The 20,468-nt window shown below is 29.1% G+C and overlaps 1 protein-coding gene across 2 annotated transcripts in view; it reads left to right on the top strand.

Moving 5' to 3' along the window:
• The window catches only part of LOC107444906 (uncharacterized), a 31,825-nt gene that overhangs the window by 533 nt on the left and 10,824 nt on the right, over positions 1-20,468 (top strand). For both annotated transcript variants that reach the window (XM_016059172.4, XM_016059173.5), the window contains exons 2-4: positions 2,485-2,690; positions 4,948-5,103; positions 11,381-12,259. In XM_016059172.4, coding sequence (XP_015914658.3) covers positions 2,510-2,690; positions 4,948-5,103; positions 11,381-12,259 — 1,216 coding nt within the window. In that variant the 5' untranslated portion in view covers positions 2,485-2,509. The remainder of the gene's footprint in view (positions 1-2,484; positions 2,691-4,947; positions 5,104-11,380; positions 12,260-20,468) is intronic.

The following is a 20,468-nucleotide window of genomic DNA, read 5'->3' as shown; positions in this document are numbered from 1 at the left end:
CAATATCACAAGTGCTGTGGTATGAAACTTATATAAGCTAAAGCATTCAGCTGGTTTTTTATGAGTTATTATTTTTGTTTATGCTGTTTGATTGATCTCGACATTTCCATTAATTTTGCAGCTCTTATTATTGTATAATAAGCTGAATATCTTGTTTTCATGTTTACTGCACCAAGAAACATATTAATATGTTACTTATCTTTTTTTATTTCGTTAAATATTTTATGATTATTTTAGCTTTGCCTCATAAACAAAACATTTTGGAAATGATTATATAAAGTTATTTTATTTAAATATTAATTCAAACTTAAAATACATATACAAGGCATCATTTAATCTATATTTCAAATATTATTTGAATATAAAACAAATTATGCGTTTTAATATAAATTATATGAAAATATTATTTATAATAATAATATTTCCATTTTTATATCTGGCAAATTAAATTTGTTTGACGTCTTAAATTTAATCTTGTGAATGTGTAATAGTGAATAAATTTTAAGAAACTGTTTGAAATCTAACACATTTAATAAATATGGGATCATGCTAATAAATATTAAATTAAAAAGCTGATTGGCTCATTTAATTTTTATTGCATGTTTATTCATTTACAAACAGTAGGCTTTCAACTATCTGATTTAATACTGTCTGGCCTGTGTATTTTCTAGGATAGAAAAATGTTTGAACTGGTTTTTAGTAAAACTTATTATGAGAGATAGTGGAGTAACGTTAAAACAGTAGACCGCCGTCAGCCCCCTTCTTTTTGTGTGGCTTAAAACTCATAAAAAGTGTATAGTTTGATTTTTTTAGTTGTAATTTTTTACATTTGTGTAGTTTTCACACTATATATTCTGCACCTATAGCTTATTTTTGTGTCCTTAAGTTTCTATGTGCAATAAATTGGATTAGAAATGCAACCCATGTGTAAACTAAACCTCTCATGAAGCTTTATTTCAAAAACAGCGATTGTTCAGAAGATTTATGTGAAGAAATATGAAAAAATGTTGCAGGAATTCTCTATAAAATCCCTCATCAGAATAATGTCATTAAAGAGAGAATGATGCCACCTATTGCAGACTGATTGAGCTTAGACTGCATTCTTTAGTGTAGAGGACTAAATTGTAATTCACTCTAAAGTATGGCATCACTAAAATGAGACTCAAAATACCCTAAAATGATTATCAGTAATCCTCCAGACCAGCAAAGGGATGGTATGCTTTTTTATTTCCAGTTTCGTATTTCTGTCTGTGTTATTATCACAAAATAGCATATTTCATCATAATTGTAAACATTATAACTTTCTTTTTATAGTAAATTTTCATTTAAATTTACTTTATTAACTTTTCCTTTAAAAAAAACTATGACATGCAAAGTGATCAGTTACTAAATTTTCTTAATTTTTACCCCTGTTCACACTGAAAAAGCGATATTTAATGAGTAATTGGATCCTTTCTGTATTGCATTTATTGATTTTAGGGTACTTATATATTCTCAACTGAATGAATATCTGATCAGTAGAATGCTCCTGACTGGTTCATCCTGTTAATGTTTGGGCAACTGCAGAAAAGACAAAAACTGAATGGATACACTTGTTGTAATCTTGATGTAATAATCTGATTTTTTTTTTTTTTTTATGTATCATTAACACAATTCTTTGATGGTCTACAGATATTTTTGAAAATATCTCGTGCACTTACGAAACGGATGACAAGAATTGCTTGTATAGCATGCAATTAAAGTGAAAGGGAAACTTGAAACTCATTCCTTCACTCTTAACTCCTGGAGAGAAAAAAAGATTTTTTTGATGAGTGAGGCAGATAGTTCCCTCTAATGACCACCCTCATCGAAACTGAGAGGAATTAATACGAACAGAAAGGAGAACTTTTACCGAGACCCTAAAAAGACAATTATTTCAACCCTTTTCGAAAAATTTGAAATAGATTTTAATTTAAAAAATTTATTTTAGAAAAGCCAGAAAGAAAAATGCAGAATCCTTGATCAATCTGGTTAATAAACGTTGGGATAAATGGAATTATACTGTATTTTCTTCTTCATGTGCACTACAATCCAATGTGAGCTTCCTCCAACACACCCTATCAGATGGCTACCATAATCCACCATTGATTGACCTGCTTTCACACAGTCCATCCATCTTGTTTGTATAAGGTCTTTTTCTAGTGTTCTGTCAATTTGCTAAGGTGACCTTGTTAACAAGAATTCAAGCTGCCACATCTAAAATGATGTCCAAGCCATTGGATACGATAAGCTTTGATAACTCTGGAACAAAATTGTCTGGAAATCTGATGAAACAGAATTCTCTGTCTATCTTCGTTCATGGTTATCTGTTATTACAGTTCTGATTTGTTAATCTGTTTTAAACTCTATCAGCATGTGTCATCTCTGCTCTTAATTCTGCCTTTTATAATTTTTAAAGAAAAATTTTGATTTTGTGTATATAATTCTAAATTCTTTCTTTTTTAGATTCGTATGAGAGTGAGTGAATAGGATGCCTCCCCCACCACCTCCTGCACCTCCACCTTTGCCAAAAATCGGTGGGGCTTCTTCTAACACCAAGTCAAATAATTTTGATCCTCCTCCAGACAGAAATGCTCTCCTCTCTCAAATCAGAAAGGGAGCTCGACTGAAGAAAGCTGAAACAAATGACAGAAGTGCACCTCTCGTCAATGGTATATTTCTTGATCATTCATTTCAATTTAAAAACTTAATTTTCTAGTGTTTGACATATATATATACATATTTTAATGAATAATATAAATTTGAATTAAATATTAAATAAGTTGTGTTTACAATGGAATATGCACAAGTTAATTGTATCAAGAAGAGATTATTTAAATCCGCTATTAGAAACTTGCTTGTCGTAATTGCATCGTAGTAAAAATAACGGGATTGTCAAAATCACGTGAAAAAGCATCACAATGATTGCAATCTTAAGAAATTTATTTTCTTTCCGATTTGGAAATTAATTCTTTAACTACATTTGATTAATAAACTGTTTAAAAAATTGTTTTTGGATATTACTTTTTAGAAAATTTCTATTACATAGTTTGGAAGAAATCTATTTCTTCTGGTGTGATTTTTTTTTAATGTGGGAAAAACTTTTTATTTCATTATGTGAGACATTCATCTATTCTTTGATATTTAACTCATTAATCCTTTTTCTACAATTTTAAATGGAAAAATAAAATTGTTCATCATTTAAAAGGTATGGTTATAATTTAATTATTAAGAGTTTTTTTTTTCTTAACAATAACGATAGAAAATCAATTCATCAAGATTTTGGTTATAAACGGTTGTTCTGCAATAAGTATAACACTTATGCTCTGTAATCAATCTTGTTGCAAAGCATTAAATTCTTGGTCCTATTTCTATTGCTTGGATTATAGTACCATTTGAATGGATTAGCCTTAAGCATGGTCATTTTTAGTGAAAAGACTATTCAGTTTTCATGTGGACAACACAGGGCAAAATGATTTATGCTTTTCAAAAAGTTTTTTTAATTAAAGTTGTTTTCTTTATTTTATTGAGTTCTGGAGAAATGTTTATGAAGTAAAACATTTCCATAGATGTATTCACTTTAAATCTTTTTATTTAAATGTGTGTATAAGTTATGGCTGGAGCTCGAAAGCTATTGATATGCGCATTAAAGGGCAGAATCAAGAGTTTTCTGCTATTTACCTATGCAAAGTGTGCATTAATTGTTTTCGTATTAGTAAAGTTCCAAAATTTGTTTTTCTCATTCTTTTAACTAATTAGTTTCTTGTTTAATTGTATTTCTTGACTTGTTTCTTTAAGTATTGAAAAATAAATAAATGACTCTTTAATTTCCTTAATTGAAATATTTTAAACTGTTTGATTCATCGTATAATAGTTTAAGTGATTGATTCTATCAACTAATGCATTAATTTTTTTGATAGCAAAAATAAATTAATGATGTTGCGCTGATTAAAGCACACAGAAACGTTGCTGTTTTTCCAACAAAACCTTGTTTTCACTTTCACGATTGCCTAGTTGATAATGGGCAGATTATTTAACATGTTGTGATTAAACTGCTAAACAAATTTCAGTAAAATTGGGAGAAGTTCTTCACTATATAAAAAGAAACTGAAAATTAGATAAGTGTTAAGATTGCAATCTATTCCCTCATTTAAATTTATAAAGTTAGTCTATCTTCTAAAAAGGAATTAATAAGTGTTCTAATTTCCTCGTTCGAAATACTATTAGAATTTATATTATTTTATTTATGGGTATAAATTTCAAAAGCAAATGTTTGATTTTTCTCATTTGTTCACTATTATCATTCCTTCATTGTGAAAAAATGACACTTTTGTGAGAAATTATTAATTCTAAAATTAATTAGTTCTAATGTTTTTAAACTCTAGTTCTAATTAATTCCAATATATATTAAAGTATTTTTAACAGAGATATTATTATTATTTGTCTTTGTTAACTAGACTATTCATTGTAATTAATAGTCTAATTGACTAAGATGATTACTATCTTTGTTAACTAGACTTAAAATAAATAAATGCATCAGACTATTAATTAATAGACTGAGATAATTAATTTCAAGGTTTTTGAAGTCTAACAAAGATATTTTCTTCAACTTTTTATTTTTTAAGACCGTATAAAACTGGCATATGCTTAAATATATTCATTAAAATTATTATTTTAACCATGTTCACAGCTAAAATTATTATTCCCGCACCATGTTATCAGTCTCTTTATTGATAACTTCTTAATAATAATTTTAGTAATTTTTTTTCTTTTTTAAAAAAAAGTAATACATTACAAAAAATAAGTAATTCTTGACACACTATTTTTTCTTGTTTTCAGTACCTGAAAATAGCCTATTTGTAGAGAATGACCCCTTATTTTATTCTTTAAAATAGTGTTAACTATATATTTTTTAAAAAAATTTCTCAGGTGGAGGAGGAAAGTCGTCTTCAAATGGAGCGGCTGTCAGACAGCAGAATACTGACAGTAAATCAAATGCTTCTTCTTCTTCTTATCCCATCATTCCTCCAGGAGGATTATTTGCCCAAGGCATTCCAAAATTGAGACCCACGGTCCCTAAATCAGGTACCTCATCTACTTTTGTAAAACCTCAAATGTTGTGTCTTTACCTGTAGTTCAAGGGTCAAATTTCAACCCTATAATGCTCAACTAACTATGTTTCAATAATGTTTGCATATTTAAACCTGCCAACTCTCATGCTTATGTGTTCAATCTCAGAATCTCAAGCTTCCAAAGTATTTTCTTTGACTTATTGCTTTTTTATAAGTGTATGATTAGGAGGACCCGTGCTCAGTTCACGTACAATTTAATTTCATATCAGCAATTTCGTAGTTTCAGTGTATTTAGTTTATTTTTAAGTTGGGTTTTTTTGTTTTTTTTTTAGATCCTTTTTTGAGACGTACTTTTTTTTTTCTTCAAAGTATTTGATAATCCTAAAATAAAGTGTAACACTGCTCTAAGCATATATGAAGTACCGCATTATTCTGTTAAAATAGCAAATTTGAGAAACATTTCAGATGTTTCTTTTTTGAGCACCAAGTGTTTTTGTTTTGTGCACACTGTTTTTATAAAAGTTTGAAGAAAAGATGAGAAAGCTTTTTTCTTGATATTATGAAACTCTAGTTTTCAGATTTTCTGTACGAACATAAGCACCCTATTTGCTTTTAGAAAACTGTTAATTTATTTTAAGGTTTATAATAAACAAACATATATATTATAAAACTTAACTTCTTATATTTATTCCTAATATATATGTATATTTATGTATATAAAGTGTGTATAAATCTTAAAATAAACGGTTTTCTAAAAACAAAAAGTGTTCTCCTCATGCCTTAACCTTTTCCAGGGTGCTGTGATAGCAGTTGTCACATCTGATTTTGGGTTCCACTGGTGGGCATGTGACATTTTCAGCGTAAGATTGGGGGACTGAATCTTATCCTCTGATAAGACAGACAATCAAGTTACAGGGGGATGTGTTTTATTGTTTTAGCATTACGGGAGGTCTCACCTTTTTCAGTTAAGGGGAGAAAAGTTTCTTTACTTTTCCCACCTACCTTCAAACATCTATTCCAAGTTTGGGTACTTGTTCGTTTGTCTGCCGTTTTCTTTCTTCTTTTTTTTAGTCAGTTTCAATGTTGCTATTTTTTTGTTCAAGTTGTAGGTTATTTTTTGAAAAAATTAGTTTCTTTATTACAAATTTAATTTAATGAATATTGTCAATTGTACATTAAAAAAAATGGAATATCCGGAATCGAAAAGTGTTCTTTTAAGTGAATTAAATCAAATTAAAATAAAATATCAAGCAATATATTTTACATAAACTCAAACAAATAAAGTTTTTTTAGGTTCTGTTTTAAATTCGTGTTTTAAAACTAGTTATTGGAATTTTAAAATTTTGATTATAATTGCAGCAGTTTAAAAAAAATGTTCTTACATGATTTTAAATAAATATTTGCTTTTCCGAAAAAAAATATATACATTTATTACGCAAGAGTATTCATTCATACTTTAGGATACATAAATATTTTAAATATCACATTTATAAATATTTAATTTATAATACTAATATATTTTCTATGTTTTCGAAATTGAAATCATGAACGCTATTTTAAACTTTATTTTACAAAACCATTTTACTTTTGTGGTAGCTTTCATGTTTCTTGCCCTCATTCTACACACAGTTCAGCTTTTAGTTATAGTTTCTGTAAATTCTTTTAATATCTCAGTTTTGTATCTTTTTATAAGAGTGAAGCTAAAGCTTTGAACATTAAAATTCCATAAATATATTACATGGGTAAGTTGTAGTCTATTATGAATGACTGTATTTAAAAAAAATATTTAAAGCAATAATTTATTATATATGTTACGCAGTTTCAATGTTATAAAACATAAAATTTTTGTGTTTAACGCATAAAAATTTTTTTCAAAGGAATGACTTAAACTATTATGTACTATTTAGAAAATAAATTTATAAAATGAAAAGAATTTATTTGATAACATAATTTTCAATCAAAATGACCTTGCTTTTTGCAAGAGATAATCTTTCAAATAAGCCGGGAGGTAGGGCAGATTTATCTTCATTACCTCGCTTTTTTATTATTATCATAAATAATAATAACAATAATAAATAAATGAATCTGATGAATAAAGAGAAAAATTATTTATCATTTATTGAAGTGACCGGTATTTTTCATAAGTCAATAGATGAAAAAGATGAAAATCAAATAATTAAGTCAAATAGTTAATATCAAATTACATTTCCTATATTGTCTTGCAACGGATATGACTTAAATTCCTTCACTAATAACAGATTTATGAAGACACTAACTCAGTCTAAACAATGACTAGTTTCATTTTAAATAGTAGTTTAAAAATTAATGAGTGGTTGAAAGACTTCTTGTAAAATACTTTTGTTTGCTGTTTTTATCATTTTTATTTAATTAACTTATTGATTTTTAGTATAAATATATTCACAGATATTTTAAAATTGTTTTTAATTGGGATTATGTGTTGATAAACTTGAAAACAATAAAAAGTGTCACATTGTGCTAATAGATGAATGTGTGTAAATCAGTACAGTACAAGAGAGTCCGACTTTTTATGAAAAGTCGGTATGTGAAATTTATTCCCCCCCCCCCCCCCCAGTTTTATGCTGAAACCAATGATACCACTGAAGAAGATTTCCTACGCTTCTACATAACTTGAAAAGCAGCAGAAACTTATGATCCCTTACCAAGTGGTAGAAACATTTCTCTTCATTCCAACTTTTAGTTCGGATTGTTCGATATGCTCCTTTTTTTTTTAACTGCGCGCATCTTCGCTTATATATATCTCTATATTTATTTTTTTCTTTGTGTATTCATGTAAAGTTTAAAAATTATGTTTTTACTTCATAATATTGTTATTTAATTTGTTAATTTTATGATTTAAGATTATTACATTTATCTTAAATTTTTTCATCATCGTGCCTAAAAGGAAGTATTTGAGTCAAAAAGAAATTGAAATCCTTGTTACTTGTAAGATCTGTAACATAGTTCTAATTATATGGGTCATGGGTCGTTCATAATTCAGTGCCCTTAGATGCCCGCTTTAAAATTATCTCTATATATATTTTTTTTTTTTTTGTCTGTCTTGGTGACTTAGCATGATTTTTCTTTATAACATAAGCTTAATAGGCATTTTCATATAAAAGATAGATATTAGAAAGCTGGATATATTCTTTAAAAAAAAGCTTTTTGAAGAAGAAAGAAATTTATTGAAAGGGAATTGAAAACTTAGTTGTAGGAAACATAAAACTAAATATTTGTTTCTCAAAACTTTCCTGAAACTAAATATTCTGTTTCGTTATATTTTATATTTGCGTTAAATACTCCAAATTACATTTTGAAGAGAATATAAAAACTACCAATAAAATTTCGGGAAATAAATTGTTATGCTAATGTTGTGTATCTGTGAAATGCCCTCAAGAGACCTGTCTACAAAAATATGACATTACAACTATTTATGTTCTTTCCCAAGATTAATAATCTTTCAATGAGATGTTAAATTTTCAGAAATGTTACAAATATTTATAATGTAAAATATTGATATTTATAATGTATAATATTGATATTTATAATTAACTAAATTAAGACCACAAAAAAGAACTCTTTATGCATATAAAAATTTATTCAAGGAAAAATCGATTTTACTAGCAAACAAAAATAGTTTTTCGTCATTTTGATCCAATTTCAATGCCTAATGACTCTCAGGATTTCACACTTAAAACATAGTAATGCAAGAGAGGATGATCTATCCGTTATTTATGTGAAAAATGGATATGAACCGGTGAAAAATGGATATGGAGTTTTTCCTTTGGTCTTCAAAATTTCCGACATTTTTTAACTCAATAAAAGAGTGTTTATGATCACTGTACACCTAATTAGCTTTTTTTATTTTTTGTGGAAACATGTAAATAAACCAATCGTTTTAATATGGCATCAAAGAGCTTATAAAAACTAGATATAACTTTAATAACTGATATAAATAACGCAGTCAAACTGAAATTTTCAAAAACTGAATTACCTGTTGAAACAATATCCCAAAAAACAATGTTTTTTTTAACTATTCTTCAAATGCATAATAATATTTTTACATTTTAAACAGTAAAATGTTTGAATGTTTCATAATAATACGTTGAAAGTATTAATGTAAAACAATGAGCAATGACATACCACAATTACAATAATTTTAAAGTAAATATATAATAAAATATGTTTGATGGAACGAAAAAAAACTTTTTAATAGAAATCAAACGTGAAAAAGATAAAAAATTCAATAAAATTACTTTCATGATAGAGATTTTAATTGTTATTATAGTTTAGAATGGATACTAACATTGTAATCTATAGTTTTCTTTTTTGTTATTTGTCTTAAACCGCAAATGTAACATAATAAGTAACATAATAACATAATGTAACATAATAAATATGTAACATCAAAAGCTTCTATTAATCTTTTTATGTTATCCTAATTATTCTAATCAAAATACTTTCTCACACTTTTAAAAAGCCACATCCTGTTCCTAAATCTATTTTTGGCTCAAGTATGCATTTAATTAAAAGCAGGGAATTTTTCCCTTTGCTCTCTGTGGGATATTTCTATTTCATAAACCAATAGCAACTACTAAGATTTCCCTCTTTCCCTAAATTAAGACATTTTTCGGATTTTACTTTGCAAGATTTTCCCTAACATATAACCAAGGAGCGCAACTTTTTGTGTTGACTTTTACACACTCTCATGACTGCTCTGTCTAATAATTGATAAATAAATTTTGTACCCTCCTTCCCGGCCTAAGACCTGTTTTAATTCTTCCACTCGGCAACGACGTTATATATATATATTCATTGTGAGTGTGTGCTTGCATAATTTTTTTTTTTAGCTAGAGTAATAAATAGTTTTTCGGAACTATGGTTAGGACTATGTGTTGTTTATAGAATTTAAAACAATAGAATGAGGAAATTGTGATACACCACACTAATTCTGAATGTTTTTAAAGCACTATAAATAGTCAACAAGGGATATTCGGAATGTAGTTTCTTACACTGAATCATATAAAACCACCAAAGAAGTTTTTCCGCACTTTTTCAGTTGTCAAAAAAAAAAATGGGAATCCTCCACCAGTGTTATTTCTATTCTCCCGAACTGCGGTGGTGTAAAAGATAGCAAATGGCGTTTAGAATAACTGAGGGAGAATAAAACTCTCTGGGATGTTTAACACTCATCACTTGACTTGTTTTAGGAATTAGCGGTTCCCTTTCTTGAATTCATCCCCAATAAAATCAGTAACAGAAAAGTTATAACTTGCGGTATTAACTGTTTGTCACAAAGTTGTGCCCTGTAAAAGAATATTTAATCTCATAACAAAAATTTAAACTTTTTTTTTTGTCATATCATACTTTGAAAAATTTGTTGACTGGATAGACTAACCAAAAGAACTCAGAAAAATTTTTATAACAAGGTTTTTAAAAATGCTAAATTAGTTGCCTAATCCGTTTTAAAAAATTTTATTAATCCCTTATTATTTTGAAATTTTTGGGGGGTAAAAAAGTTACTTATATAAATTTAATTTAAAGAATATATAATTTTATTGTTTTTAGTATTTATTATTATATTGCTTATTGCTATGCTGTAGTCACGTGTGCAATTCCTGAGGTTGGCAGGTGTATAATATGAAATGTAGTAAAATTGGTTATTTTTGTGAGGGCTTAATTTTATCAATTTCCAACAGCCTTATGATAACAACTAAGAAAGTATTCTAATATTTTCTGTACCATGTTCAGAATGAACACTCCGAGTAACTTTTGATCTACAAAAAGGATAATTAATGAGTGCAGATGTTATTATAAGTTACGGAATCAGACGCATAACTTGCTTCAATGGAAATTAAATAAACAGTATTTTTAAAATATTTCAGTTTAATATTTAGCTAAGATAAAACATCCTAAAATGGGCATCCTATGTAATAAGCAGTAAAATAAAATGGATGGAATTAAAGTTAGCAATGTTTAATACTTATATTTATCGATATAATTCAAAATGTATTTTTGCCTTTATTTTTTCGCTTAAATTTTCCTTTATGTAGCACTTTAACTGAATAAGATTTTTATTTTATGTAACACATTCATTCAATATTGTACTGCTCAAAAAAAATATAAAACAAAGCATTAACATTAAGAATAAAGCACAAATATACAGGAAAATTGTATTATACCCTATCCTCGATTGGACTGTTATTTGAAGTGTGGAAAAGCAAGGGACAAATACTTGCTCAATATAATATTTTCTTTTTTATCATTTGTAGGAGACAATCCAGCTTTATCAGCTATCATTCAAAGTTTGAAAACTGGTAAAAGTTCATCATTAGATCATCTTAGAGTAGGTCAGCTTAGCGGCAGTCGCTCTCAACCACCTAGTCCTGTGTCAAAGCCACGCTCTAGTGTTGCATCTTCTCAAGCAAATGATATTCACAGTAATGCTGGGGGCAATCCTAATTTTCCTGATGATGTAAATATAAAAGGTCCCGCTCCAGCGCCTCCTCCTGCTAGCCAGAAGCCTGTCTTCAGGTCGAATACAGGAAGCGAACCCAGCAAGCTCACCACAGTCAAGCGATCTGCATCCCAGACTAATCTCGGTCAAAGGCCCCGTCTCACCAGGCCTCCTCCTAATGTCAAGCCTCCACCACCCCCTAAAGGCAACCCTCCTCCCCCTCAATCAGCCCCGCCCCCACCTCCGTCAAAGCCTCCTAACATTATGCGGAGGCAAAGTTTTGGCGTGGGTGAAGGACAGAATTTGCGTCTTGCTTCCAATAAACTGACTGGTAGCAGTACAGTCTCTAAGGCGATTGGGAAGAGTATCGGACCCCCGCCCCCTCCTCCTCCACCACGCAATAACAGTGCTCCTCATGACCTCAATCAGATGGTCACTAGTTCCTCTCCCAGCAGTCATTTGAACAAAATGAACATTGCTCCACCTCCACCCCCAAACAGAATAATGGCGAGTGGCAACAGAGCGGCTCCTATCAGGCCTCCTCCTCCACGTGCTCCAGCTCCCCCTCCACCACCACCTCCCCAGCATCAATTCGGTGGTCATCCAGCCCCTCCTTCACAATTAAAGGCGATGCCGTCGATGAACGCGGCACCCCCACCACCTGCTAGAGTTTCTTCCATGAAGACTTCTTCTGGTAATTACCTCATTCATTTTTTTTTTTAATGGATTGATATTCTACAAACTTTTTGTAAAACATGTTTTCATAACTGAAATTGCTACTATTTATAACAAAATAAGTTTTTTGTTGATTAGATAAAGGGTATAAGTTTATTTTATTTTGTTTAGCTTTATCCTAAGATCTTTGTGAATTTAAATGATAATGTTTTTGGAATGGAAGAATGATCCAAGTGAAATGATGCAAAACCTCTCAATTTTGAAAGAATTCAAAATACAGTGTTTAGATGAAATAATAATTCATTCAAAATTCGGTCCAATTTGAGCAATAAGAATCCACTGAGGCACCTACTGAGCGACTATAATCTCTGAAAATCTTTTCTTGTATATACAAGTCAAAATAATATATGTCATTTTGTTCCAAATAGGGGTTGTGCGGATTTTTTTTTTTTTTTTTTTGTTGGAATATATATAATAGGAATCTATAATAGGAAACACATGTGTTAAATGAGAAACATTAAAAACTCTCTTTTATAAATGACCCATGGCAGATCAATGTACCTCTCTGTCATTTTGTATATTATACCCTCATAAATATACTACAATGTTCTCCCTAAACATGTTTTTTTTTTTTTTTTTTTTTTTTAAAGGCAGCTTGCCCTATGATCACAATCTTTGCTGGGTTTTTTTTAATAATAATTCCTTAAAAATACTGCCAGATTCCATTTTGAAAAAAATTAATTCAGTGTTTAAATATTAATTACACACTGATATAATTATCTGTGTTTATAGGTTTAATTCTGATTACTGTTACAAATATTTACTTTGTCAGGATTATTCTCAGCCCGTTAAATTTTTATGAATATCTTTTTTTGGGGGTTTACATTTTTTTGAAAAAAGAAATATGCACAGAGATTGTTTTTTAGCATGCCTGTAATTATTTTTCTTAACTGCAAATTTTTCTCATATTTTGATAATGAGAGAGAACTACTTTTTCAAATATGCTCATAAAATCAGAGCTTGACAAAGGAATAGGCATACGGAGCAATTGCCCCTGGCCCAACATAGGAGGGTGCCCCAAATCGAATAAAAAGTTTATTTTAGGTTTCCTTCTTTAATGAACTTTTTTTAAAGAAAATGTCAGTGCAGTGTAAAATCCGTCAGTTATATGTTAGCTTCTTCCTTAATCTATTGTAAAAACTCAAAAAATCCATTTTTCAGAAATTCGTGGCTTTCTAGTGCGGAATTTAGGTAAATTTTGCAATTACGGTGGACACATTTGGCCTATCAAAAGACTGACTGTATTTTTACATATCGCAAAGTGGGATATGTTTATCAACATACGGACTTCTAATTGGCTTAATTGAAAAAATTTAGCTGAATTCTGTCCTAAAGTCAGTAAGGATGTGAATTTTTTGCAGCTAAATGACAAAGTTAACCATTAGAAAACTGCATTCTGGATGTAGAATTGTCAGAAAATCAGTAAAATGGACAGAGCGATATTTCGTCTGACTATTGGAGAGGACTTAATAGCTTTTTTAAGATTTTAGTCCATTTTCTCGCTATATGTGTATAATGAGGTGAAAATTTAAACGCCTCCATGAAGTTCGGTTCTTCATTGCCGACATAGTGAAGCAGAGGAGGGGGCTCCCAAAGAAGCTTTTACCCCGGGCCCCCGTCAGGCCATGCATAAAATAGTACGAGAGGATCATTTAAAAATTTTTGAGGATAAAATTCAGTTGTTACATAATATTGCACATTATGATAAATTGTTAAGTGAGTGCAAAAATCAAATTCAGAGAGGAAGCGCTCTTTTTTATTCCTAGGGTGAACTTTGCATACTACAAGCATGTAAATTGAGCAAAGCAACAAAACTATATAGTTTAATCCAATTCTCTAAAAGTGTCTTTTTGATCCACTGAGCTCTTAAATGGTTTCTCTATGCTTCAAAAATGTTTTATTCATTCTTTTCTTTTTGTCAAAAACCAAAATTTTATGCCATGTGCTCTCAGTAGAATGTTTCATTTTAAAAATGCACCTTATGATGTTGATCCTATTTTGGAAAATGTTTCAAAAGAAATAATATTATTCACCGAATTCTTTTTTTTTTCTTTTTTTTTTTTAATCCTTTAAAACTTTTGAAAAAGTAGCCTGTGTTAAAAATGCTACTACTGGCCCAGTAGCAACATTTCCTCATTTTGCTTCTACCAGGAAGTAAGGTAGATTTTATTCCATTCAGTAAACTATGAATTAAAAACAAATTATATTAAAATAAATGTAATACTAAAAAAATCAATTTCCTCAATCTTTGTCTCGATAATTTTAACCTCCAGGAATGACCACCTCCATTCAAGAACACTTTCCATAGACTGAAAGAAACCATTAAAATCTCTCACAGTGACCCGATGCGGAAGAGGTCAAATAAAGAAACACCAAAAAAATATTTCTGTGAGACTCTAAATTAGAAAACTCTTTTTGACGATACAACCTCGTGTTGCGGTCAGATTGCTCTAAAGACGATGCCATCTCTGATTTACTTTTATAGTTGAAAATTTAAATTCGAAAATAAACAAGCATCTCTTACAAACCTCTTTTCAATTTTTGAAGATAACTCATTTTTATGATAGAAAATTAAATCCAAACTTAAACAAAAAACTTAATTGTTTATTTATTTAAAATAGTTCTATCATTCATAATGAGTAAGGCCCGGATTTTGATGACATTTGCATTTTTGGACATTTTTTGTCCTTTAGAGCATTTTTTGAGATTTATAGGGCATTTTCTTTAAATTTTGGGGCGTATTTTGCATTTTAAAGCATTTTTTAAATTTTTTGTTAATTTTTTTGTAATTTTTATTATTTTTTATAATTTTTTATTGTTACACTGACTTCCAAACAATGAAAAAAATCTCTAGGATATTAAAAGGTGAAGCAACATCTTTTCAAATTGAAGAAGAATTGTCAGTAAGTGTGACCGTCCTTTTCAAGTACGCACCAATAATATCAGTAGACGTTGAAAGAAGCTTTTCCTGGTATAAAAATTTGCTTTCAGACAAGAGACGCTCGTTTACATTTCAAAATATTAAAAGAAAATTTAATAATCCATTGTAATTTTGATATTTAGTAATATTATGAGATGGAAGTTGTTATATTCATTTAAGTTTCTATACAAAATGAAAATGTTTTGGAGTCAATATATTTTCCTTTTTTTTTTGTTATTTTAGGATATAAAACATATTTTTCAAACTTTAATCAACGTAGAACAAGTATTGCATTGCTTTATATTTTTTTTAACGACTCATAATAATTTTAAAGAGTAAAACATTGTTTTAGTTCAATATTTTTACTTCTATTTAAGTCTTGTCATAAGGCATTTTTAGCGCAATTTTCTCATTTTAAGGGCTTTTTTGCACTTCTATGGGCATTTTTTGCAGTTTGTAAGGGCATTTTTTGCACTTTTTAAGGGCATTAATTGAGAATTTTTAGGTCATCAAAATCCGGGCTCTACTAATGAGTCATTTTGTTTTGACATATAATTATAATTGTTAGGACCATTATGATGAACGCTAAATTTCATGCATTGCTCCCGCTTTCGTGACGCTGACAGAAGTGGCATTGACACATCGAGAAAATGACACTGATTAAAAATAGTTTCCCAAAAACTCGCGTACATTCGATAACAATTTTGAAGTCTACGCACGTAACCTCTGAGAACGTCCGACTTTCATCAATGACCCTTTTACTGTGGAACAGATAGTTATCACTCCTGAGAGGTTTCGCTCTATTTGATTTTTATTATCTACGTTAACTTAAAAAACAAATTGTCATATGACAGAAATAGGATTACTATAACAAAGAATTGAAATGCATCTTTTGCGATATATATTAAATCACAGTTTTTGAGAGTGAAGCGTTTCTCTTATTTTTCTTTTTAAAAAAAAACGTCTGTTGTAGTTTGTTTTCAAATTAAGAATCACATTTTCATAAAGAATCATATTTACTGTTTAGTTATTAACTTGCTTCAAATATAAATGAAATGAACAGTAATTTAAAAATATTTCTGTTTAATATTAAGCTAAGATAAAATGGGCACTTTTTATGTTAAGCAGTAAAATAATTGAGGAAATTAATATTAGATATTTTTAGTGTTTTCATGGTATGAAAAATTATGTGTATCTATACCAGTGTTTCCCAACCTTTTTTGCGCCATGCCCCACCAAAGTCATTCTAAAATTCTTATGCCCCCCTAAGTAACATATACATAATTTTTAATATTAAAAAATTTAATTGTTCACTTAAGAAACTTAAATGATAGGTTTTAGGAAGAAAGCACTAGGAAATTGTTAACGAACCACAGTAAGAAAATTTTCAAAACATATAATGAAAAACTAAAATTCAAATAGTTTTAATAAAGATTTTTCTATAATAATTTAATATTTTAATTTAGTGAGATCCTTGCTGCACAGAGATTTTATGTTAGGTTCCAATTTGGTTAGCTTCAGTCTCAAGTATCCCCGTTGTGTTATATCCAGACGATTTCTTTTTTTAGCAGTAAATCATTTACAGCACTAAATCCAAATTCAGCTAAATATGAAGATGGAAACGGTAGCAATAGTTTTCTTGCACATTTGGTTGAATTTGGGTACTTGATTTCTGTTTCCTCACAAAGCCATGCCATCATTCCCTTTATATTAAATAAAGTTTTAACTGACTTAACATTTTGCATTTCTGCGAGTTCTTCTTGATACTGCACATTTGATATATCAGACAAATCCACTAACTTTGTCTGCATCATCCTTGTTGGAAAATCAATTTGTTTTAAATCATAGAATCTTTCTTTTAAATCAGCCGATAGAATTTTCAGATGATCGACAATAGCAAGAAAAGCTGTATTATTTACTTCACATTTTTGGAGCCAATGAAACTGTTCTAAGTTTTTGTTGTTAATATATATCTGACATAACTCAATAAGGGTAATGAAACCAAATATCTCCGCTTTTGCATCAACAAGAGTTTTATTTGTTCCTTGAAGATGCTTATTTAATATATTTAGTTTTTCAAAGATATTGGCTGAATAACTCACAAATGCTTTATCATTGACTGTTAGCAGATACTTCATTTTAGGTTTGTCACTTAAAAAATCACTAAGAATATCAAACAGTTCCATAAATCTTTTCAAGCAGTTCCCTTTAGAGAGCCATCTTACTTCAGCGTGAAGTAAAAGTCTCACATGGTCTGCATTTTGTTCTTCACTAAATAGCTTGAAGAGAAGCTCACATTTGGCATTAGCTTTAATATCATTGATGCACTTTATTACTGAATGTAGTACTTCATTTAGAACAGGCAAGATCTTTCTAGCTACCAAGTTTTCCCTATGAAAAACACAATGCACGAGAATCATTTCTGGATTCTCATCTTCATAAATTTTAAGCAGCCATTTTCTTAGGAGCACCATCTGCAGCACAAGATGTTATGTATTTATTGGTATATTATTGACATCTATGTACTTTTTTAGCTTATTATATATAACGTTGGAGGTAGTGGTGCTTTCTAATCTTTTACAGAACAACATTTCTTCCGCAAAATGCCCTTTATCAATATATCTTACGTAAGTCATCAATACTGCCACACTGTCTATCAAAGTTGATTCATCCATTTGCACTGAGAATTTTCTTCTTTTCAACATGTTGTTTTTCAATATCTTCACTCATTTTGTCTATTCTTCTGCTAACAGTATTGTTACTGACTTTCAAGAACCGTTTTAATAGATGCTAATATTGATGGTTTTTTTAAATTCTCTCCTGCCGTATGATTTTTTCCAGATTTAGCGATGAATAAAAAAATTTGATAACTAGCCTCAAGAATATGATTATGAGTTGAAGTGTGAGCAGTAAATAGAGACTTTACTGTTGTCCTCTTTTCAAAATTTTTCTTTAAAGTATAAAAGTCCACGTGGAGTCGGCTGCAGAGAGGTTAACTTGATGACGCCAAAAACCCATTTGATATTCTGGTCTAGTCAAAAGAATTTATAATATTTATTGGCTGCAATTATTTAAGAATTTGATTTTTTCTTTCAATTTTGGCACCGAAATCTAGCATTGCATTTAAATGGCCCGGAGCAAAAGGGTTAAACTCGTGTCGAGTCCATTTTTGAATTGCCCCCCTTAACAATCAAATTGCCCCCCAGTGGGGCGTGGGCCCCACGTTGGGAAACACTGATCTATACAGTTCAAAATATATATTGCCTTTCTTTTTTATTATTTAGTTTGTTTGTTTTTTCTTTAAAATGGTGTCCTTTTTTAAATACTTTAACTAAATAGTGTTTTTACTTTACAAAATACATTTATTTAATATTATAAGCAGCATATAATACAAAACAAAATATGAAATAAAAAAGTAGGCAAAAGTAATAAGTTGAATTTTCTTTTCTGAATCATTCATTAATAATTAAAAAGAATAATTATAATAATGATATAAAGAATTGATAAAAAAAATTTAATGAAAGCTTTTCCTATTTAAACTAAAACAAAGTCTGTCTGCCTGTGTTTCCATCGATATTCAAAGTTTATCTTCTTTATCTGTTCTTGTCCTTTCACTCACTTTTTAAATGTGCTCTTTTAAACACTATAAATATGAAGCTATTCTAAATGCAGCAAGAAAAAATGGAAAGAAAAAATTTTGTGTCCTTAGCATTGTTTAAAAACAATAGCCAAGAAATAGATGTCAGGTTATGAGTGTCGCAGTGGGACTTAAATATCTCACTACTTTTTGTAGAGAGGAAAGACTTCATAATCTAATTTCTTTCTCATAATACTAACAAATTAAAAATTAATGTGCTAAGTTTGAAAGCAGATCATTTGTGAAATGTGTGGTGAAAGACCATCTATTAAAAGATTGAAGAGAGTCTCATATAGTAGTGAATTGATGGTTCATAATCGTAGTGGTAGTTACGCCACAAATGAAACGACTACTCTTCAATTTTTAAACTTGATGTTCTATTTCCATGAAGCTTTTTCTAAGAATAATAGTTGAAAATATGTTTAAACTAACTCAGTTTTATTTAATTTTTCAAGACAGTCCATTATAATAAGTTTTATTAATGAACTGTTCATAAATATTTAAGCTCTTATACATTGTAAATTAATTTTTCAAAAAAGAAAAAGTAAATATGCTGATAAAAATATTGGGCATCGTTCTTCGGTAAATTATAAGAAAAGTTATAGGGGTTACTAAATAAAATAAAAAACAAGGAAAATTAAGTAAAAAAGATTGTTGATCAAAATTTATCTTTGATAATTTTAGATTCTACACATTCTTTCTTAGGCGGCACTGTTTAAGTTCTGGTTAAAAAAGCAAAAAAAAATTTACCATTTCAACATAGAAGAAAATCATGTTGCAATGGTTATGAATTTGAATGAACAAATGCCACTTTGTAATTACAAAGTGGCATTTGTTTTTTCAAATTCATAACCAGGTTCTTCAAAAAAACTTTCTTATTGATATTCAGTGCCAGATACTTGTTTTTTGGGGCAAAAAGTGTAAAGTTTTATAAATTTTTTCTAGATTCATATTTTAGAAATATCATGACTGAAAGGATGTATTTTTAGTCCAATTATTTGAGCCTTGCTAAAGAACTTTTCTGCATTATTTTAATTCATTTCAATATAAAAATATTTCTTTTTGTAATTATCTGGGTTGGCATAATTTAAATTGTGATTTAATTAAATTTGGATGATTTTATTTTAAAAAAATCATTCATTCAAGTTCTTTTACTACTTTAATTGTTCTTTTATTTAGGGGATAAGATTATTATATTTCATAATATAAGTTATGAGTATATTCTTAAAGTTTTTTTTTTTTTAATATTATTTTATTGATAATGAAAGAGGGGGTGTATAAATTATTATTTGATGTTCAAAATAGGCTATTAAATTTAATTATTTATGATGGTGTAGCAGTTATGATGGTAATGATGGTGTAGCAGTCAGGGTTGGAGTTTTTGCCAGGACAGTGGCAAAAACCTGGTAAAAACCGGCAAAAACCAAATTATCTAAATTGCTGATTAAATAATTACAAAATACTTGAAACAAATTTAAATCAATCATAAGGAATAATAATTTTGATACATTACATGAAAAAATTATTTTTAACATATTAATAATTAATATAAGGGTAATAATTTTTAAAAGATTGAAAGTTTTTGATCTCTTTTCATTTTAGAATCCTAAA

This window comes from Parasteatoda tepidariorum, chromosome 6 (genome assembly GCF_982258835.1).
Source record: "Parasteatoda tepidariorum strain Cologne lab strain chromosome 6, Ptep-v5.0, whole genome shotgun sequence".
Classification (NCBI taxonomy): Eukaryota; Metazoa; Arthropoda; class Arachnida; order Araneae; family Theridiidae; genus Parasteatoda; species Parasteatoda tepidariorum.
The sequence above is the reverse complement of the archived record's forward strand: the minus strand, read 5'-3'. Positions and strand labels throughout refer to the sequence as shown.